The following is a 24,033-nucleotide window of genomic DNA, read 5'->3' on the forward strand; positions in this document are numbered from 1 at the left end:
CCCATTTGGTAAGCAACAAAACTAGGATAATAAATAAAAAAACATATTTGCCATGATATTTTATATGACAAAGAAAATGTGACCTAACAATGTCAAAATATTTATTACACAAACCTGAAAATAACAAGCCAATATTCTTTTCCTACTTGCAGCAGACAGTAGCTTTACAATCCTGAAGCTGATACAGATGAGCATATGACTTAGACTAATATTTACAATTTTCTATAATTCCACAGAAACAGAAATGCATTTATTCACACTGAGCATTGTAATAAATACTGTGTTTTCAGCCTTGCCTTGCCTAAACCTAAACTAAATCTATTTTTCATTGCAGTTCAAATTATACTTCTACAAAATAGGTTATCTTCATATATCTCTAATGCTAGTTAAAGCACATTGTGTCTTTACAATTAAGCAGTCACAATTAGCATGTCTGAAGGAAAAGGATGTACCCTCAGAATTTTCCAGGTATTTCTCTGCAGAAAGCCAAACTCTTGAACAGGCTGCTTTCCTTGTCGCCTGATGCCCACTAGCAGGAGGCATCTCAGTGAACAAGTGTGGAGCTAACAAAGGTTCTTCTGATTCAGAATGTACATACAAAAGATCTTTTGACTTCACAGTATTTAGGAGTTCTATTGATCTATGGTCGAAATAAGCCACTGGGGAAAAAATAAGATAGCCAAAGAAAGAAAGGGTCTTGTTTTCCTCTTTAAAGTATTCAAATGCCCCTACTATCATATTACCATATATCCACAAAAAAAAAAGATTCCAGGAACAGTGTTATAGAAGTACTCTATTAAGTAAAGGGAGTTTTTGCAAAGCTGCCTGTAAACCAACTCTTATGCCCTCCCACTGCCCACAGCCTATGCATATTCCAGTAATGTTGTTTCTCCTGTTTTTTTACTCAAGCCAACACTAATGGAGTATCTTTGAATTTATTTTGGGGTATTGATACTGTTTAGAGACAGGAACCTGATTATCAAAGGTATAAATTTTGACTCTGCCACACTTTAATCCAGCTAACAAAATGGTATCACTAACATTCACAGAAAACTAATTTTCTGAATAGAGGGTACAGCAATATGTAAATGCCTGAATAATGCTCTAGGCAAAGACTTTGAAAATATATATATTATGCATATATTTTCTTGGCAGGCTGTAAAAACTCAAAAGTCATGAATGTATTTACTATACTGAAATACTAGACCAGTTGCCTTGATAATGTATAAAGCCATCAATCTGAAAGATTCCTTTATTAATATAAGTTACAGAGATTCAAAGAGCTTGGCCTTAAAAGGAAGCTGGTGAAAACTTCTAGTGCTACATTTTAGGAAAACTGCTATTTCTCATATGCAGTACCTTTTCAAACCAGATTGATGGGTACACTTGTATCAGAGAAATAAAGCTGATAATTAAATTAAGAAAATACTCTGTGTTTAGTATGTTAAAAAAATATTGCTTTAATTACTGCTTTGAATTTCCCTTCTCTAGGATTTGTGCTCTGATGGCAAGTTCAGAACTTTCTAAAACAGAAAGACCACTGAAAATTCCTGCATTAGTTCCTGTGCATCCAGATTTTCAGCCCGTAGAAAAGAGTGTCTGAGACAGCCTTCAGTGTTCTTTTATCAACTGATATTGGCCAACTGGGAGACTTCTCGATTCTAAATAAGTGTAAATCTGCTTTGAAGCTGAAAGCTGAACTGACAGTTTGAAAATCTTTCTAGACACAAATTTGGAACTGTCTATATACTTGCACATATCTATTCCTATCTCCCACTTCTTGCCTAAGGTTTTCCTTTAATAAATAAGTAATAATGATAATAATACCTTTTTTTTTCCCCAATTAGCTTAAAAGGACCTTCAAATGAATAAATCTCATCACAGAAACACACAATAGTGCAATTAATGGAATACCAGTTCACTGCCTGTGAAATTACTGAAGAACCATCCTAGGCCAAGACACTCCCAATAACTTAAAAACAAAAAACAAACAAACAAAACTAAAAACAAACAAGCAAATTTAAAAAAAAAAGAAAGAAAAAAACAAAAGAAGAAAATCAAAGATAGCACAGATTTGAACTCAGCTACAGCTTACTGTGCAACTATTTCACCCTTGACCACACAGGTCCTCATCTATAGGAATGCACCATAGGGAGTATTCTTTAACAGATATTGGCTATGCACACCATATCTAGCTTCCCTGTGTTTTCCCTTTGATTTCTACTGCATGCACACCACTTTACAGAGTGCTTAAGCTTGAAAAGGAAAGTTGACAGAAGAGCCTCTACCAGTCTGTCCTTCAAAATTATAATTCAGAATTCATACTTATTCAAAATGAAGAAAACTATCCACTAGAGAATGCAATAATAACATTACAAACATAAATATATACATCTGTGCATTTTGGATTAAACAGACAGTGGAAATACCAATGTATTAAAAGTTTTTATATGCAATGATACAGCTAATAACCAAAATAATTTAAGACACTGAAGCTCAGTATACACCTGAAGGAAAATTTAGTTCTAAATTGCAGAAGTTGTTTAACATTCAAGTAAGTAAATGTGTAACTGTTTTGAACAATAAAAACAGGACCTTACAGTATAACCTGTAAGTTAAACAGATCTGAAGTTCAGCACTCAGCTCTGGGTGAGCCACATGTACAAATATAAAGTGTATGGCCGTATAGATCTGTGAACAATTAAAATAAAGTGGGTTTGGCTGTACTGCTGGTATTGAGTCTAGCAAAAATGTTTCTAGACAAAATCTTCACAAAATCATACTGCTTTTCAATGCTGCAATTATCACAAACACCTAAATATTTTATTTCTACATAACAGCAAAGAGAAATGTAGATCTTTTGCCCCAATTTCCATATTTTCAGATCTGTTAAGCATCTAATATTATTTGATCTAACTGCTGCTGAACTTAGAACTCTTGATGGAATTTGGTCACGGAGCAAACCAACTACACAAGGCAAGGTTCATTTTACAGAACATGGATGTCTGCAGTCAGTAGCATTTACAGGAAAAATCACGGAACTTTAACTGTATGCCTCCCACGTTCAGATAATATAGGCTACAGTTTCTTGCAAGTCTTAATAATCTAAATAAGTCTTAACACTGTAAATCCTGATTTAGAAGGGCTCCGTCAGGATCAAGTCCAACTCCTGTTCCTGCACAGGACACCCCAAGAATTGCACCACAGGCTGAGAGCATTGTCCAAATGCTTTCTTGAACTCTGTCAGGCTTGATGCTGTGACCACCTTCCAGGGAGCCTGTTCCAGTGCCCAACCACCCTTTATTTTAATCTGTAAACCATCTCATTTTCTCTTGATCCTAATTAAATCAATGGAAGGTCTGTCAAGTTTTCTGTGGAGTCTACCTAATCGTAAATGAAGAAAATAATTTCTTTTTCAAATTTCATCTTAAGACTTCTCATTCCTATATAAACTAGTGATTTTCTCCAAAGCAGCATTTATAACTTCTATGTCAAAATCATGTATCTCCCAATTCCAATCTCTGCCATTGTTCATCTCCTCCATGCTCATCCTTATCAACAAATTGATATCTTACGGTTATTCATACATAGTATGAAATAATTTTACAGTGATATCAAAGTACAAATATGGCTGCAAAAAGCTAGTGTTTCAAAACTTAATCAGTTGGGCTATATTGTGCTCAAACAAGGTTATCAAAGTTTTCCATATTATGAAGTACAATACAATAGATCTTTTATTTCAACTGCATAAAATAAGTTCATAACAAAAATGTGAATTCAAGGATTTATATATTCAGCCTTGGAAAACAGAATAAAAATGCAGAAACTAATGTCTACGTTAAAATTATAAGGCACTGAATATTACAAAACATGAGCATAACAGTGTGAGCATCTTTTAAGTCTACCTTCAGGTTCTAGAAATATTTGGAATCAAATGCTACTCTTCTCAAACTAAGTTTTTGTGAAATCGGTGATAATTAAACAAATACTTAAGAGAACAATTTTAAGTACAGGGAGACTACATAAGCCAAACTGACATAAACATAGTAAAAATAATTTATTTCAGTATTTTGGTGTACAGTGGATGTACAACTTGTTTTTTACAGTCAAATAGGCAAAATCACATGCAATTTCTATCACTGCTTCTCATATTACAATATATCCATTTACAGATAATAAGATTAGATTCAAACTGTTCTCATTTTGTAGGCCATTTTTCATTTAATCTCCTTATGCTAAAAAGGGGGGAAATTTCACCTTCATACATCATAAAACCCAAACAATGTTATCTTGTCAGAAGTAACACATCCAAGCATGTTATATCCTATTTAGTTAACGTGACCAGAGAATAAAAAACATGCATCTTACCTCAGACCAAATATATGGGATTGTTCGTAATTGAATAAGGAATGAATTTTAGCTTCTGAGTTCAAAATTATAAGCCTGTCAATGATATCCTGCAAAGGAAGAGAAATGTATGCTTTTGTAATTTATGCACATCATAGTTTCATATGGATATTAATATTGAATGAAAGCTATTATTAAAACACACACCAAAATTATTTCTGTAACAAGAGGTGTTTTCCACACAAAAGTCAATGGCAAAAAGAAACCATGTAGAAGGTTAGGAAAAAAAAATCTGTTAAAAAATATAAACATACAAAAAGATCCTTGCATATCAACTATCTTAGTTCTTCTTCAGTATTAAACCACAAAAAAAAAGTTAAACTCTTTTTTGTATGTTTGAATGTGTACATGTCTATTTCAATGAAGAGAACAGCAAATCCTTTAGTATAATAACCCTTTTTCACACTGGTTAGTAGTACATGCTTCAAGTCACAGCCATTTATTCCCAGTTTAGCAAGGCTTGGCTCAGATGTTGAGGCTTACACCTTTTACCTTAGAGCATCTCATGTAACAGACAATGACCTGTTACACTTCTTCCACATATCTAATCTAATTATCTTCCCCTGGTTCACTGCATATGCAAACTGCTTCTGAAGGAATAATTTCATTTAAAAAATAGGAAAGAACAAAAACATTCAGTGATGTTATCATCTCAGAGACAGATTGCTGTGCTATGGTCAGAGGAAACAGATTACAAAATCGTTATCAGCTTTATTTAATCTCTATTAAATACAATAGTTTTATTTTCACATTTAAGAAGTACAGTTTCAGAGACAGCAGAGGGAGTTATTATTCACCTAATTAGATCAATGAGTCATTTCGATAAGATTTGAGGGGAAGTTAAGACCCATACTTTCATGAAATCAACAAAAGATCTGTTTTTTAACAGAGAAAAGTAAAATTCCCGAGTAAAACTCACAGTAGCAAAAAAAAGTCTATAACTTTTCGAAGTAAACTGTCTTCATAAAATGCATTCTTATTTAAAATGAAAGCATATTTTTCCTATTAGATTTTTGGGGCTGTGGGGAAGACAGCTTTTTCCACATAGTACATTCACAATCAAATTCTCAATTAAAAAACTCAACTTGTACCTCAAGGCTGTTCATAAAATTGATAATGCAAGCAATTGATTTGTATGGGATTTAAGATTTTTTTGGTATATTTGTACATTCAAATGCTAAGGGATATTTCTCTGATAACAACCTCCTCTCATTTATAAATCAAAGCTTGGAGCTGCAAAAGTGTACAAAGAGCAGGCACAGTGAGAGGACTACTGAGAAAGGAGACCAAGCTTGGATTTGGGATTTTAGGAAGGAAGATAATTAACGAGGTTTAACACAAGATTACATCCAAAAAATGTGCAGATAGATCTGCACTGCTCAGCTATAGAGCACAGCTTAAATATTATGGTCAGATGCCATCTACTTTGAATACCTAAGACAAACCATCTAAGACTCTCTAGAATCACTGAAGAAAATTACCTGTTTTAACGTCTTGCAAAGCTACAGATCTAGAGGGTACTATCCAAACTAGATTCTCCTGAATATATGTACTGCAGAAACCCTCAAAGAGTGAAGGCAGGGAGAAGAACCCTCATTTATATGTTCCATTTTCTAAAGTAACTTTACATGCCAAACACAGGAAAAAGAAATCTTGAATGTATTAAGGAAAACTTTCCAAAGGGCACAAAATAAAAACCTGATTAGTCTACAGTTTGAAGTAGTAAAAGCTCAGCTGACAATCTGTTCAGTCAATGATGCAGCTAGTCAGACAAAAATACAAAGGAGGTAAAAATGGTTAAATCCTGGGTAGTCAAGAAATAAATATACAAAAATGAGTAAGTTCTGTGCATTAGCAAATATAGTCTAGCATAAACAAGTCAGATTCTGTGGCAATGTGACACAATTCAGAAACAGAGAAAAAATAAGGAACACAATCAAATCTTCTAGTGGCATTGAAATTGCTTTTACTTTGCTTTCTATAGTTACATCTGGCCAAAATCTTTTATCTTTTGCTTTCTGCAATCACTGCCCAAAGACGTGGTTATAACAAATCTGTATCTCTCCTTAACTTCAGAAGTTTTCTGAGTACTTAGACTCAGCCATTATATGTTAAATTAACATTAGAGGATCTGACTATTTCCTTTCTGTTAACTACATAACCTTGGACGCCTGTCTTACATAGCTAGACATATCTCTATCCAATCTTGGATGTCTAGGCTTACAAAACCCACGGCTGCACAGTAGTTAAGTGAGACAAGCCTCATCCAAAACACCTTTATCTCCTCAGGGAACTTTGCACAATTGTACCAGTATTGGCATTTCTAGAAACTAGAGAATTTCATAAAAATACTGAAGTGCCTCAAAAGCTAAAACAACACTGGCTTTCAAAAGTTACAAAAATCATTCTTGAAATAATTTGAATGCTCCCAAATATTTATCATCTTCAGCATACATCTATCTTCCTTGCTCCCAATGCCTTAAAAAACTTGGTAACTGAACAAAGCTATCCATCAGTGAACACACTAACATTGAGTAGATTGGAAAAATGAAATTTATCATGTCATTTCCTCCTGAAATCATCAAAACAGTATTGCAAAAAAGAACTCAAAAATCCCTTCCAAACATAACATACACTATTATGGTAAACTCTGTCTAAACAACTTAAACTATCACCAATCCAGAGCCTGTGCTAAACAAACACTTCAACATAACAGCAATTAAAGTGCTAACTCATTAGAAAAAAAATTTGATTTTAACTGCCACACAAGGTCACAAATTACTTGTCTGTGCTTTGTAGATGAGAAAAAAGCCGTAATTGACTAAGTTGGATGATTGAATACAAAATAATACTAAATACAGAAATGGTGAAACTATTTTTCTGAAGTATGTCTTAATCAGTAGCTTTCCCATTACTGATTTTTTCCTTTGTGTGAATCATGTGTCCTATTAAAAAAATTGCCTGAGGTATGGGGATTTTGTGTTTTCATTTTGTTGGTTTGTTTTTTTTTTTCTTTTATTCTGTTTAAATCCACAGATAGTGTGATAGAGCAATGCTGTATAAAACACAAGTATATGTACTTACCAACATTTTCCAGTATGTAACTGCATGCACATACAAATGTGTTTCTGTATGTTACTTTTTTCCATGAAAAAACACGATTCTAACACAAGTCAGGAAAGACGATCTTTAGATTAGGCATCAAATTTTATATTATCTTTAAGATTTCAAAATGAAAATTTAGGTTAATATGAAGTCATATGTGCATATACTGCCCTCATGCTGTATATAATACAAAATGCAGAAAAATTCAAAATCTTTCAATAAGAAAAAAACTTACGTCTTTTATAGAAATAACATTTTCTCAGGAAGAAACATCTTAACAGAAGTATTTTCCTTTCAAAATACTTACAATTATATCTGTGGGTACTTCACGGAATGAATACATGGGTTTATTTGGTATATCTTGTTTACTCAGGAGCTCAAAAACTGCTGGATAAGTGAGCAAGTTTACCAGAAACAAAAAAGACTAGAGAAAGAAAAAAAAGAGGGACAACAGGGAACATTAATCACTTAAGTGCAACCAAGTAAGTTTTAGAAATTATTTGCCATTTACAGTAACTTTGTTCTTATCCTTTACAGGCTGAACTTGACATAAATAGACCTGCCCAAAATAAAACTGCATATCCTGGTAAGCATCTATATAATCTAAAAGGGCAGCAGTGTCTGAAATATCTATTATCTATCAAACTGTACAAGCAATTTTGAAAATCACAGTATTCATTACCACATAATTCTAAAATTTATAGACACAGAATACTCTAAAACACATCCTTCTTCCTGGTCTTATTACAGTAATCTGGACATAAACTGATGGCCAGCATTTAAGACTTAGTTTTATCATGATTGTTACTCATTATTTCATAGTTAATCCTTTGCATTGTGAACTGCCATGCAACACAAGAATCCTTTATCAGACATAATTTAACTAGTGTATTATACAAATTTTGACACATGTGCCAAGAAGCAAGTATAGTTGCAATAAAAATCATCCTGTCTGAACCACGGCACTGTTTATTTCCAGGCAAAAACATAAGATTAAATAATTTCTCACCTTCTGACAACTTTGGTCAATAGGGTCAACTGGAGTAGATTTGGGTTGAGTTATTCTCAAATCATCTTTTCCACACTCCAAAAGAGCCCATAATTCAGTTACAAGTGCCTTTATAAAGCCTAAAACAAATGTTTGTTCTAATCATGAGTTTCATGTTAAAATATGTCACACCAGAATTCTAACCAAGATTCTCAAAATTCTCTATATTGAAGGCTGAAATTTCACATCACAGATTGCCTGAGGGTTACTATCCCTGTTATTCTCAACCCTTTAGTAAAAATTACCTTTCTAGAGCAGTCTAGTTATGTTCCATCTACAGTCTGCAGCAATGGTTTCCAAAGACTATTACACTAGAGTAGGATTATATTTAGATCTCTTCTAAGTAAACGAGCCTCTGACCTTCTTTAAAAAGTTAATTGTAACAGATCAAGGCTTAGCCAGTATTGTCTCTGTGGTTCTAAAAATACAGATTCACTATAACTCATTAATAAATTAAAACATACCACAATGAAAAGGACTAAAAAAAAACCTTTAAGAGAAGCACTACTAGCTGAATTTAAATTGTTAAAATTTAAAATGTTAAATATTTAAATAGAAGAGGAAAGAGCCATCTAACTCTGAAATCCTCAAATGTAAGTTACAGGCTTAATAGAAACTTTACATACATTACACAAGCTGTGAGGGTTGAAAATCAATGCTGATTATTTTTGGTATATCATTTATCTCTGATGCCACAGGGCATAAAAGGGCCATAAGACGCAATTTGGCTGAAAACCTTACAATAGGACAGATGGGTAACTCCTCAGTAGATCTGTTCCCTGCTTTCTGAAAAAATCCCGGAGGCATATATAGTAACTAACAATCAGTTTCCTTGACTGGCAGAATTTGCCTGCCTTTTTGACAGTCTTTCAGTCAACGCCAGCCACCTCTAGATACTCAGAGAGATGATTTGCAACTTTTGTACCTCATGGACTTCCTTGGCAACTTAAGATATTAATGAGTACCCAGATTGTTGATAATATGGTAACAGTTGCGTTATCTGAGATTGACTCTGCAGGGACTTTGTCTGAATTGACAATTCTTGTAGCGCAATCTCATCTACATCTCACTAATGTATAACTGCACCAATGACACTGGGGCCTTTGCAGTTCCTCACCCTTTGAGTACTCAGTAACCATGGAAATGTACAGACAAATTACAGACATCAACAGTTATTAATTCTGAGCTTCAGATCAATAAGAAACACCCGAAAACTTATTTTTAAACAGTACAAATGTCTTCATACACATACAAGAAATTTCTGGAAATCCAAACCAGTGAAGTAAAGATTTTGCATAATATCAGAAGAAAAAATTAAACAAACCCTAAAATTCTGCATCAAGATTAATGAATGACTTGAAAGCTGGAGAGAATTAATTTCCATCAAGAAGAAATTAACAGACACTTAAGAGTCTTTGTTAATACTGCGTAATTATTTTACACAGTTGATCTTTTTTTAACATCTTTCTCTCTTTTTCTAAAATGCAAGACTACAGCATGTTATTATTCATAAAAACATTATTCTTCAATTTACCTGAATTCTGCAGAGCTACTGCAGCCATTGGTGTTGTTGCCATTTGTGTAACAATGATTCTATTACCAAAGTCCTCATATTCATTTGTCTGTTGATAAGAAGTATAAAAGTGCAGTGTTAGTTATTCAGAAGGCATGAAACTCTCAAATGATCTCTTAAATATTGATCTTTCTTACACTTGTTTACAGAATTTAATCCACTTTATGTTTAGACTTGAACAGTTCATAGATATTACCCTCTAAAGACTTACCAGGGTCAGATTCCAAACCAAACATCTTTATCAAGTATCTTATAAAAATTTAAACACAAAATACTGTGGTTGAGACATGCTATATGAGCAAATAAAACCATTAGTGTTATAATGTTTTTGTACACATTCAGTAGGATGCCTGTGGCATTACTTTTCTTGTCCTAAAAACGCATATTATCTGATTTTTTGGTTATATTTCAAGCACTATTAGATTTCAAAATGACCTACCACCATTGCCTAAAAAAAATTGCACTTAGAAGAAAAGAAAAACAGTATTTTTCTTAACTTTTCAAACCTTACAGTAAAAAGTAAACTGTACAGACTGCAATGCTTACCTGGATTTTTTTTGATAAACTGTTAACCATAAAGTTCACACAGTCATTCATGGCACCTGTACTATGAAGCAGAAATAGTCCTTTGGGTGTAGTAGAAAAAATTAGCAAGGCATCTAACAAAGTCTCTTCCCATAACAAACTGCAAGAGTAACAAAATAGTAATTAAAAATTATATGTAAAAAAGCATGGGAAAAAAAGAAAAAGTACAATTTCTAACTTTGAAAAACAACAGTACTTTACTCACTGGACTCTATGCTGAATTTATAAGTTTATGTCAGCTTGAAAAAAGGATTAGGGAAAAAGATAACATACTAGACCGTATTTTGTGTGAACATTCAAACTCAGCATGGCAAAACTAAGGTTAGGTAGGAACACAGAAGAGAAAGATGATGTAATGGGCAACCCAAAAGACCTTTGCTATCCTTTAACATACGTATGACTTACAATCTGACTCTATACAGTCTTAAGATATTAACATGGCATTTACATGTTGGCAAAACAGGCACCGAATTTCTCCACAATGTAAAAACACTATGAGGAACTCATATTTGAGGAGCTAAAGGTTCCTGCAAAAAATTAGTACAGAATTATGAAGAAAGGTGCTATATTTACACAATAGCTTCATATACTAAGAGCAGTAAATGGAAAATCAACATTGCCCTGAATTTTCAGACTCACAAATTGTGTATTTCTCATCTTAATGCATACAAACTTCTATAACAGGACCTTACGTTTCAGTACAAAAGGAAGGACACCTTTCACTTGGTATGTATTAGGCTTTCAGTCAAAATGCTGCCAATCTTGCTACACAGTATTTTGAAGGTGTAAATATGATTCAGCAGAACAGCATTTTAAATTAGCACCACATCAAAGGCCTAAGATAAACAGACAGCTATTTTGTTCTGTGCTTTCCAATTCACATTTTCCTCAAACCCAATTCTTTAGTCAGAGAGAATAAACTATAAGTCAATTTTACATAGATTAGACACCACTCTCTAAGCCATGAAAGTTCTCAAAGGTGAGGAAGAATTTTGTAGCTCTACTGAGACCTTTGCTAGGATGGCTTCTCTACCTACCACTATCCTTTTGGCAAAAAGTCCTGGGTTTGGCTGGGATAGAGTGCGTTTTCCTCTAAGTAGCTGGTATAGTGCACTATGTTTTGGGTTTAGGATGAGAATAATGTTGGTAACACACTGATGCTTTAGCTGTTGCCAAGTAGTGCTTATCCAAGTCAAGAACTTTCCAGTTTCCCACGCTCTGCAAGTGAGCAGGTGCACAAGAAGCCATGAGAGAGCACAGCCAGGACAGCTGAAACAAACCAGCTAAAGGGATATTCCATACTATGGGAAGTCATGCTCAGTATATAAACTGCAGGGAGTTGGCCAGAAAGGGCCAATCACTGTTGAGGGATGAGCTGGGCATCGGTCAGAGGGTGATGAGCAATTGAGTTGTGTCTTACTAGTTTCTCTTGTGTGTTACTTCTCTCTCTCCTTTTCATTACAGCTAATGTTATTATTACCATTAGTAGTATTACTATTATTAGTATTACTATATTTTACTTTGTTTCAATTATTAGACTGTTCGTATCTCAACCCATAATTTTCCTGATTCTTCTCCCCACCCCATTGGGATGCAAGGGACTGTGTGGTATTTACTTGCCAGCTGGAACCAAACTACAACAAAGTCATAGGGTTACAAGATGTCTCAATTGTGGTTAAAGTAGCAGTGTTCACACTTATACACGTGCATAAATTAAGTACCAAGTTACCTGTTTTTTGATTCTTGACTTATTGATGAAATGGAGTCTGCATCAGTTACAGGAGTAGGTACTCTTTCTGAAAGACAACTTGTCTGTAAAATGAAAAATAAATAAAAAGCTCCCTACTGTTTATATACACCATTTTAAAACTTCAGATTTTGTTCATTCTCTTGTTATATACAAAAGAAAAAACCACAGTGATCAGGCTGTAGTCTAGTCTTTAGCACAGAATGCACTATTCCACTACATTTTTTTTTATTTCAGAAAAACTTATTTTTTACTTGTTTGGGTATAAACAATTTTAAAGCTATTACATTTAATTTTTTAAATTAGAATTCTTAAATAAACCTCTTTGTTTTCCAACTGGAGACTCCGAAATCAAAAACTGGCATTTAAAAGAAAAAAAGGAAAAAAAAGGAAAAATTGTAACACAGTTCTGAACTCAATTTCTGTCACAGGCAATGGAAATAACAGCCTCTGGAGTAAACAACACAATACTATTTATTAATTCTGCCACTTTTTATTTTATTTATTTATAAATTATATAAATTTCTCTGTATTGGTATGGATGTGATTAGAGCTACAAACAAATATATATACATGTTCTCATATCTGATTTAGTTTATAATTTAAATTATATTTGAAAATAACTGGTATGAAAGACTGCATATTTAAAATTAATCATTTACGGTTTTTTTATGTTTATGGGATAAAAAGCAAATTACCCCATTGAAATAAAAGTAAGCAGTTATTACTTTACTGCCTTATACATGTGATGTACTAAATCAACAAAAGAATCTTCTATTAAATTAGTCAGTTGTATTGGATCTGGTGCTCCCCTTTTATTATCATGTCTATAAATTCTGTCTCAGAATTTCATCAGAACCTGCCAAGAAAAAGAAAGAACTTCTTTCTCCATTGGTCTTAAAACTCCAGGAGACATGTAAAAGAAATGGATAAAATAATCAGTCCATCCACTAAAAAACTGACACTACGGCTTGCAAAGAGTCCACCATACTCCACCATTTTTGCTACACTATTAATGGTAGATTATTTTATAAACTTCAGGTGTCTTAAAACTGAACAATGACAGAAAAAAAATTTAAAAAGTAATAAGATGATGGAGTTGACTTTCCTGTAGTAACTTGTTGATTCTTGAAGTCAAGAATATATTGATTCTACTTCAGTTTACATCTCACTACTAAAGTGATGTGAAGAAACTTCTTGTTAGTTAAACTTTGCTTTTATTCAACACATTCAGTCTACATATCTTGTACATGTTAAGACAATTTGTCTATATTATGTTTTATACCATAATAAGAGATTTTAATGTGAAAAGAAGTCTTTTGTATGTGTGTAAATGCTGTGGTGTTTTAGAGGAAGTAACTGGAAATGCCGATCAAAAGCTTTAAACAGTCTGCCTGTGATAAAAACTCCTGCCTGGCACTTCTCATTATGGTCTCCCGAGAATATTTCAATGTCACCTCATTATTTAACAAATGTTTGGCATCTTCTTTTTTTTTCCCTCTGTATCTTCCACTGAGAAGACCAGTTTAACTAAAAATTACTAAAGGACATCTCAGAAGTCTTTTCTTTCAAAATATCCCAAACCAAGAGTGAAGGAAAGATCTGTGGTGGATAGCAGTTAACATGACATGAAGTGGCTTCTATCATCAAGGACAATGAATGATAGGTCTACCAATGCATCAAGAGTTCCTGTTTTAATCTTTGGCATGGAAGACTCAAATTAAACTTCTGCAAGGTTCACATTCAGAAGTAAAATTTTCAAGCAGGACTTCACCTTTACAACATTTTCAAGCGCTACTTCACTATGTAAATATGATCAACCTGTAAGAACAACTATTACACAAGCTGAACGTCTCACAGTAAGGTTTTTCCCCATCCAAAAGCAAGATTTACCTTTCTCCAGGCCTCTGCAATACATTCATGCAAGGCATAAGGAATTAGCATCTGTAGGCCTTCACAAGTTCTGTACATTTGACGGCATACAAAAATGAAAGCTCCTTTAACTGACATAAGCTCAGATCCAGATAAGAGAGAAATGTTGTCATGAAGAAGTTTCTTTGTGAACTGAACAATTACACGAGCGGCTGTAAGACTAGAAATAAAATAACACTTTTTAAATGTTGTTCTGTAGTAAACAATAAACCTTAAAGCAGATCCTCTGACTAAACTTACTTAATTTTTTTTTTAGGGGAAAAGAAACTACAGAAAGAGACTATGACCCACTATGGAGGGACAAACTATATTGTAATAACAGTCAGAAGAAAAGAAATGTACAAGTGATTTTACTTTGGCAAATATATCTATGCAATGCAAAAGTATATCCGTTGCTTTCCACGCAGCCCACGTGACCATGAACTACACAGACTCTGTATTTAATAGGAGTCCAGTTGGGAAGAGTAACCAGACAATCATTTTCACTTCTGCTTTATCACTGTTAAGGATATCAGTATAAGGTAAAATTTGTCCTTGTTCTTTTCCCTATCCAAGATATCCTTCTGAAATATTGCAGATTCGTAATGACAAGGACAACTCTTTCTCCAAAAAAGTAACTTTTACTTCCACCCCCCTTAAAAACATAGGCAATTCTGAGATTTATCCACTTAGAAGACATACATTCCAAACATTTTCATGACCTGCAGCTTAGCTGTTTTCAAAGGCTCATCTCAGTTTTACTGCTGTTTTAAGTGTTAGCATCAGCTAACTACATTCTACCCATAGGAACACACAGATTCTAAATTAGGTACAGTGTTACACATGACAGCTTCTTGTACAAGATCTGTTTCTACTAGATGTATTGAAATGTGAATACTACATTAAATCTATTCTTTCAATAAATTTGGTTGATTTTACTATTTATTCTAAAAACAAAGAAAAATGAAGAAGAGAGGCCTTTGGTCTGAACAGTAACACTATGAATATAATGGAACTACCTTCAGAGAAAGGAAAGCTCTCACACGAATTAGAAAAAGAAATAAAACACAAAAACCTCCCTAATTATTTCTTTCCACTGTCATTTCACCTCATTCTACACATATCTCCCTAATACATTCTCTAAAACACTTACTATTTTAATTTATAATCAGATATTTTACTCCAAACAAAACCAAAATGTATCACATTATAGATAAATGAAAGAAGAGAAAATGAGTCTTGTAAGAACAATGTAATTCATTGAAGTGCTCACTAATGCCATTCATTAATGCACTATTACCTGCCTTTGGCATTTTTTTCATTTTCTCCATACAGAAGAAGAGAAAGACCATCTTCTGAAGCAGCAAACCTTGCCAAAATATCAGCTACATCAAGTAAAGCAGTTTCAAGACAGTTTATATACACCTATTTGGAAGAGAAAAAAAAAAAACATTGCTTTTGTGAAAGCTGTTTTTTCAAGTCTGGCTTAGGTATGCAGAACCTGAAGCTCACCTTTCTGATAATTTCTTAAATAGCTTAATAGCCTATGTTCAAATGTCATCACACAGAAATCTTCATCACAGAGGGCACTAATTCCCAATATTTTCATAATCCTTATAGAAATGTTTAAAATATAAAAATAAAATTTAAAAAACCCACCAGCCCTTTTTCTTTTATCAATTCAGAAAATAGTAGCTTCCCAGAGAATTATGTATTTTATTATACTCGTTATTGAGAAGACCTAGCTTCCAAGTTGCCAATTGAATTTAAAAATAAAAGTAGGTTGCCTTTCAAATAAAAGGTAGAGCAAATATTCATCCAAGAAATATCCCAATGACATCAGAAAAAAGGCAAAACCAATCAAAAAAATTAAGTGGTGTGTTTTTTCCCTAAGGAAACAATCTCACTACAACACAATTTTTGCTACTATTCACAAGACTTCAATGTCAGACCAATCATAGTAACAGACTAAACTACTCAATGCACAATATGATAGCTAATGTATAAAATACCACAGAAGCTACCACATTATGTAAGTAAATAAACCTTCTACATAGAAAATACATAAAAATTACAATATTCTATACATGTAAAAATCATTTGGAAGATTATTACAAACCTCTGTGCCACTCAGCAAACTTTGAACAGGATGAAGTAGGGCATCTATCACTGCATCTCTATACAAACATTCAGTAGCACGTCCTGTTTGATCACAAAAAACTTGCAGGATCTCCATAACAAGACTTTCTGGAGAATAATTGTCTGGTGAACACAAGAAATGTGTATTTATATTTTAACTTACACAAATATATCTATATAATTTATGTAGTTGCTTCTGAATTATTATTAATTTTGTTAAGTGCTGATTTAACACGGAGGGAGGAAGAAAGGGTAAGGGCGGAAGAGAAGAGAAAAACTGCACAAATAACAGACACAAATTAAAGATTGTAAAAGAAGTTATCATATGCCTCATTATAGCTAAATATATTAGCATATAAGGAAAAAAAAAGAGCATTTACCTGAATGTGCTGCCAAAGCTGTCTTTGGGTAACTTGGAGAGTAATAAATAAGCTGAGTAAATAATACCAACACATCAGTTATGGATATGTTATCTATTAAAAAAAAAAAAGGAAAGTACTTTTCAAATTAAAGTACAACTTTAATTTTCTAAATAAAAAATGGATTTTGTAAATATATGTAAAGAATGCTTTGCTGAATAGAGGAGATCAATCACATACAAATGATAAAGCAAAGGACATGCATGTCCTTGGGACTCTATTAAGGTATTTCATGATCAACTTCTAAGACTTGATCTTGCTATAAATTTAGCCAATTGAAATTGTACAATGTCTTTCACTGTAACAAATGGCAGCTAACATTTGAAAATACTGAATATACATGGCTATAGAAAAAAAGCATTGCCTTACTATTAGATTAAGTGAGACTACTGGAAAAGGGAGAGGCTGTCAGACAACTCTTTCTCAGGTCTGAAACAAAACCAAGAAATGCAGCAAGATGGGAACAATTGCTCCAAGTTTAATGTAATTATCTTAATAAATCAGACAATTTGTGAGAAAAAAGTTGCCATCTATGAAGCTGAGAAGGACACTATTAAGAAGAGAAATGGCAAGATTGTTACATTTGTAAGGAAAAGAACAAAGCAACCACCACTCCTGGATCTCTGCTGGAATGGTGTTACACAGGTAATGCATAAACGACAAAAGCACTTTGTTAGTAGATGTTTCTAACTCACAACTGCCCTACACTGGATCTATCAAATCTTGATCCTCTAACCATAGGGATAAAAGACAAGTCACAGAACTAGTATCCAGTAATGCTTTGAATTCTACATTGAATTAATAGAGACACTAAAGCAATGGAATGCTACAATTGCCCTCACACACTTCCATCTGCCAACCCTGCACGATGTAGATTTCTTTGGATGTCCAAGAGCTTTTCCATCTTAGATCTTGTATCCCTATTAACACCTCTGTTCCACAGGTACAGAACTTCTCTTCTACTTTTATTTTATTGTAATTAATAAGTTAAACTCACAGCACTTGTTTTCAATTTGCAATTAGCTTGAAATACTGATTTTTCTTTCACACCTGAAAACCAGTTTTGGTCCCTGGACATGTCTCTCTTCCAACCAATTACATCAGTTGGTTTGACAGAAGCTATTACTCATATCTAGAAAAACTGAATCACTTGAAGGACTGATCCAACTGTCCTTCAACATGAAATAATTATACTAAAAGTAAAATTCATAAGCGATCCATTTAACCACATCCATCAAAGAATAAAAAACTGTGTAGATGCTCATATATAGATATATATAGGTATATACACACACCACCTTTATGAAAGTTTCCAGGCCCAGAATTGGTGAACAAAGTGTTGTTCTTCAACATCCACAATATTGCAGTGCAAATATACAAATATATACCAAGTATGGATACAGTGTTTCTCAACAGGTTCCATTTTCCTCAACTCTTCCCTTACCTTTTTTATTTTTCAGCTGTACTGGAAAGAGACTCTGGCCTTGCTTATAGATCAACAATCTTCCTAAGAGGCACAGTGAATGAACAAAATAGATGTACTGCAATTCTGGCCCAGTGTAAGAAAAACTCTGCATATCACCTGTAACAATAAAGCAAGAAATTAGAACTTTTCCCTTGTAGTTTACTTTACAGTACCTAGCTACTACCTGCAACACAAGCGGATCATTTTGTATATAAAGACAGCTTAAGTAATTAACCACCACTATTCTTTTTCTCTTGAAAGACAGTCATACAGCATTTGGGGAAGAAATAGAATAGATAGAATGTCTTCCTCTTGAGGTAGCATGCTCAAAAACCTAAAGAATGTGGATGTATGTGCATATAATGCAAGACATGCAAAGATACTCACAACAGTGCTGCTGGGAAAAGTTGGAATTTTTATTAACTGCTGCTTTGCAAAATTCAAAATAATCAAGACATTGCTGGACAGCTGCATTAATCTGTGGAATAAAGCACAAAATAAGAAAGTACCTGATATTTCACAATAAACTCATTCTCTCTTGTATTCAAGTATTGTCCTTTAACACAAGAACTTAAATACCCACTTCACTTCCATGACTTAATTTTTCAGTGCTTTGGATGAATAAACCAACAGAAGGCAAAATTTAACAGGGCTACTAAAATATATCACCATTATTATTACATTATCACACAGCCAGCTCTATACACATAAAGATAATCTATGAAGAAGAGTAGAGAGAACATAACATGCAAGTGTTTTGAGAAGTCAGCAGCAATCTGCAAATGCCCCATCATCATTAGTGTGGAGGATTTTTAAGTTTACACATGTGAAAAACTTTGTCTTGAATACACTTACTAAACTATAAGTTTGGTTGCCAGGTGCTGTCAGTGCTATTACATTTCTTGGTGGTGTATCACTGTCATAGCATCATAATCTAATCAAGGTTTATAAAAGTTTAAAAATTATAAGCATGGTTGTAGCAAGGAAACACAAAGCACATTGTCCTGGTTTCAGCTGGGATAGAGTTAATTTTTTTTATTTTCTTATGATCTGAGAAGAATAGCTAGATTTATTAGAGCTTGGAGCTGCCAAGATTTATTCGCAAGTGTAAATATACAGACATATACAATAAAAAAACCCCAGCCTTAATCGGATGTTTACCCTGTGCTTATAAATTAGATTAGACTACCCTGCTCATGGACTTTCTACTATAAACTCTTTGTTGCATGGATCATGCTTTATTCTATGCTCTGTTCTGTGCACACAGATAAAAAAAGATAAAGGTCTCTTATAGTTGTCTGTGTCCTTTTCTCCATCTTAAGGTTTTATCAGTCCCATATATTTTACATTTGATATCATTTGTATTTCAAGATTTTATAAAACATAGCCAAGTCCTGTTTATATGAATAGATCCCACATCTACATTGGTCTTATTGAAAACAATGAAACCTCCACCCCAGTAAAGAGATCTGCCCGTACAAAATATATGATAGGATTAACAGCTATATTTTCTATAACTATTTTCTATAACTATTTTCTATAACTATTTTCTATAACTATATTTTCCGAGTTTGATTTATCTTGCTGACTCTGAACCCTTAATGCTTCAAAGAATACAATGGCAGTTTTTTAGCCTCTTTTTGTCAAAAATCAAAATATAGCACAGAGTATTTATGATATTTCTTCATGCACCATTTTCCATTTCTATGCATTTGTGGAAATAATTCTAGATATGAATGCAACATAACCAATAAATTATAATCCCAAGTAAACACCTGCAATAAAATATCCAAATTCCCCTTACTCACAGCTGGCCATACGCTTCTTTGCATTTATCAATGACCCATTTAAGCAAAGAAAAATTAAAAAAAAAAAGTTAAATCCAAAAGGCTTATCCAGCTGAACAACATGGAATAGCTCCAACAAGAAAAAAAGAGGAAAAAAATAGTCCAAATCACAATGTGCAAAAAAAAGTTGCAAGTAAACTTGTCTTGGTAATTCACAGAATGGCCTTGTCTGGAAGGGACCTTAATGATCATCTAGTTGCCATGGGCAAGGACACCTTGCACTAGACCAGGTTCCTCAGGGCCCCATCCAACCTGGCCTTGAACGCTTCTGTGGATGAGGCATCCACAACTTTTCTGGGCAACCTTTTCCAATGTTCCACCACTCCCATAGCAAAGAAGTTCCTCCTAATATCTAATCTAAATCTACCCTCGTTCAATTTGAAGTCATTAGCCCTCGTTCTCTCAATAAATTTTATTTACAGACTACTGTTGAATATATAATCAATAAAACATGTTAATAGAAGTACTTACCAAGGATTTATATTTCCTTTCCAGAAGCCTAAATACCACTCTTCTGCTGTAATATGCATGCTTAAATGACAAAGAAGATGTAATATCAGCTGCAACGATATGTTGTTTTTTAACTAAAAAAGTAGAAATTATCCCTGATTCTGTTCTATTAGGCATCCCATGTACTGTACATATTCAATGTACTGAACTCCAGCTCAAGTAAACCAGTATAACACTCAACCGAGACTTTTGTACATTTATGACAAAAAAACCCTACATCATTAGAAAAAAGTGTAGTAGAACATGCAGTAAAAACAGAAAACCAGTAAGTACACTGAAATACTAAATGTAGTGTTTTGACATTGCTATGTAAATTCTACATCATAAGTTTATAAATGGTAGGCTGGAAGAAGCTCTAATGTCCACTGGAAGTCAGCAAGTTGTGTGTAACATGTAATATAATAATATAATATAATGATGTGCAATAATAACTGTTCTTTCACGCTCATCACTTCTTCCAAAAAAATTACTTGCATCTTTTGATGGCTGTCAGTCAATTCTATGAAAGGGACTGAAGTCACAAAGCACAGAAAATACTCAGAAATTTCATGAAAACTAGTAATTGAACAGAAATTGAAGTGGAGAGTAGTATTGAAAAGCAGTGGACATAAAAGTCTAAAACGACCTTGCACTTCCTTAATTACAATTCTCAGTATAGGTTGTTATAGGACACAATAGGTCTGTGATGTCACAACCCAAACTTTCCAAAATACATGTCGGACATGAATAAATTATGCGTTGTTGGGTTGCGGGTTTTTGCTTACCGTCCACTTCTTAAACCACACCGCTTTGATATCTAGCAGAGCCAAGAAGTGCATTGGACTCAAGAAATCTGGAGAGGCAGCATGATTAGGCTTGTGTTTTACTGACAAAAGTGACAAGGTACTCTCCACTACTTCTTCCATGTACCTTATGACACAAATAGGAAAAAATGGACAGAAGACAAAAATATCACTGAAGTCTTTCCACCAGTAATATTCAGGAACAAACTTCTCATAAAACCTTGTTCAGATAGATCATAAATATCAACAGCATTATCTTTATTTTGATCTAGTATAGGTATTAATTCTTTGTAATACCACAAATAAAACTAATATGCATCTATATTCTCCTAAGTTATTACATCTTTTGTTAAGTGCTAAATATTACACTTGCTACACTTGAATCCAAACTATTATTTTGTTCAAAAGTACTTAGAACACTCCAAAAGCTGTTAGCAGCTTAATATGACTACTCCTATGCAACTTCCATATTTGACTTTTCTTACCCTTTACTTTTATTTCCCCTGTTGTCACTGACGAGCCACTGTGCATCCTATAATCAAGCCTTTGCTAAAATTACATGCATCCTATTTTATGTCAATAACTATTAAATTAAGAAACAGTTACAGGGTTTTGAAGATTACATACTTTTCTGGATGTCGAATCCAGGAAGATGGTGCTTCCTTTTGATACTCATTTAAAAGGCGAACCTGAAAACATAATTATTAAAAAATAATTAATGCATGATGTTTCAGTAATGATAGAAAAGGTACAGAAAGTTCATTCATACCTTTTTAAGTAAACGATTTATATCTGAGTTAGTTACATCCAGACCAGCTGAAATATGAAGAGAATATCCTCCAGAAAGAAAGTACAACTCCAAGTGTCTTGCTAAAAAAAAAAGAAACCCAACAACAAAATACAATTCACCTCCATGACAACAATGACAAAACAGACTCTTATACAGTCTTCATTATAAAACTTTTCAAAAAGTACGTGACTCATGAAGTCTGAAATGTAATTAAATGCACATACCTAAACTTGTATAGACTTCTTTTGTCATATTAAATGGAGAAGAAGAAAAGGTTTTTGCATAGAATCTAAGGATTTTCTCCTAAGGGTGAAAAAGCAAGCAATGTATTAAATAGTCATTAACTGTGTATTATAATTGCAAAATAATCAATATGTAGAGGCATTATTCTCAATATTACATATTATTCATCTAGAGATCTGTGCAGATGTTAAGCATGTTTTATAAAAATATCGTTTCTGATTACAGAAATCTACAGTTCAAAGGAAATTTTATTCAAATACTTGAACTACAGCACCAATGCAAAGCCTCACTGAGTTACGAAGTAGACCATTACTTTTCCATTATGTATTATAATATATATATATATTATATATAATATATTATAATTGCAATTATCACTGTTTTAAAAGAAATTGTAGAACTCAGGTGAAAGAGAAATATATGACAGCAGCTGAAGCAACTTTCCTATTTATTTGGTAATCACTTTAAAATTTGAAGAAGAAGAAGTTTAATTGACATAATAAATAATCTAAAAGCCATTTAAGCAGCTGTCTTTTTTTTTTCCTCATCACTGCCTGTATGATATTACTATGTATCACTTTCTCATCATCATGGAGCATAAACCTGACTTGAGTAGGAAATATTAACAGGACCTATTTTACAGAACAGTTATGTCCATTTTTTTAAGTGTGTTTTTGCTAAAAGAAATTCAGACATCTTCACTGCCATTAAAAGAAATGCAAATGAGTACTTTGGTATCTAAAAATCCTATTGAAAGCCTGTTGCAGTCCTTTAAACCAAAATTTACTGGAATCCTGTATTTCTTTTACTTCAAAAAATTGTTTATTTGATTCACACGCAAATAATAAAATGTCTTGGAACCTTGCTGGACTACTTATAATATGTACGTAACTTTTTACATCTCTTCAGTACTCCTTTCTTTGGATACACATCTGAATACAAAACATTCCCTTACACTGAAGGTTGCATCAGGATCTGCCAGAGAGATCGTCAGATGCTGACGCAGACTTGGCCAACTCTCAGAACTCAGGATATCAGAGGCAGGGACCAAGCACAGCGTCTGCAAAGCTTCTTGGCGAATCTGAAGCAGTCAAAAAATAAACATCAAAAATCCATTCATAGCAACCTCTGAAATCCATAATTTACAAGTCAGAGGGAGTGAGGGAGGGTAGGCAAGAGGGAGGCAGGAAGGAAGGAACAGAACCTGGCTGCAGAACAGATAAGAAACAGATAAGAAAACACTACATCACTGAGTGGGGAAAATGTGTGCATTCAAAGAAGCAATAAAACCATTTTAAATAGGTTTTCAATACTGGATGCAAGGTTTACGTTCTACTTTCTGCCTGTAATCAAATATTTTGTTATTGGGGAATATAGCTCTCTAAAGCTCTCAGCTAGGAAAAGTAGACACAGATATTAGATATTGTGTTATACTGCTGAAATTTTCATCAGCATTCTAAAT

The 24,033-nt window shown here is 33.5% G+C and overlaps 1 protein-coding gene across 5 annotated transcripts in view; it reads right to left on the reverse strand.

Annotated features, from left to right (window-relative positions):
• The window catches only part of TBC1D32 (TBC1 domain family member 32), a 71,179-nt gene that overhangs the window by 38,522 nt on the left and 8,624 nt on the right, over positions 1-24,033 (reverse strand). For all 5 annotated transcript variants that reach the window (XM_032101580.1, XM_032101576.1, XM_032101579.1 and 2 more), the window contains exons 6-23: positions 23,527-23,652; positions 22,553-22,631; positions 22,308-22,408; positions 22,166-22,227; positions 21,521-21,665; positions 20,718-20,777; positions 18,787-18,877; positions 18,379-18,516; positions 16,896-16,988; positions 16,496-16,638; positions 15,677-15,801; positions 14,359-14,557; positions 12,448-12,530; positions 10,680-10,818; positions 10,095-10,182; positions 8,522-8,640; positions 7,820-7,936; positions 4,369-4,457 (exon numbers count right to left, since the gene is read on the reverse strand). In XM_032101580.1, the coding sequence (XP_031957471.1) occupies positions 4,369-4,457; positions 7,820-7,936; positions 8,522-8,640; positions 10,095-10,182; positions 10,680-10,818; positions 12,448-12,530; positions 14,359-14,557; positions 15,677-15,801; positions 16,496-16,638; positions 16,896-16,988; positions 18,379-18,516; positions 18,787-18,877; positions 20,718-20,777; positions 21,521-21,665; positions 22,166-22,227; positions 22,308-22,408; positions 22,553-22,631; positions 23,527-23,652 (1,997 nt within the window). The remainder of the gene's footprint in view (positions 1-4,368; positions 4,458-7,819; positions 7,937-8,521; positions 8,641-10,094; positions 10,183-10,679; positions 10,819-12,447; positions 12,531-14,358; positions 14,558-15,676; positions 15,802-16,495; positions 16,639-16,895; positions 16,989-18,378; positions 18,517-18,786; positions 18,878-20,717; positions 20,778-21,520; positions 21,666-22,165; positions 22,228-22,307; positions 22,409-22,552; positions 22,632-23,526; positions 23,653-24,033) is intronic.

Source organism: Corvus moneduloides, chromosome 3 (assembly GCF_009650955.1).
Source record: "Corvus moneduloides isolate bCorMon1 chromosome 3, bCorMon1.pri, whole genome shotgun sequence".
In the NCBI taxonomy this organism is placed as follows: Eukaryota; Metazoa; Chordata; class Aves; order Passeriformes; family Corvidae; genus Corvus; species Corvus moneduloides.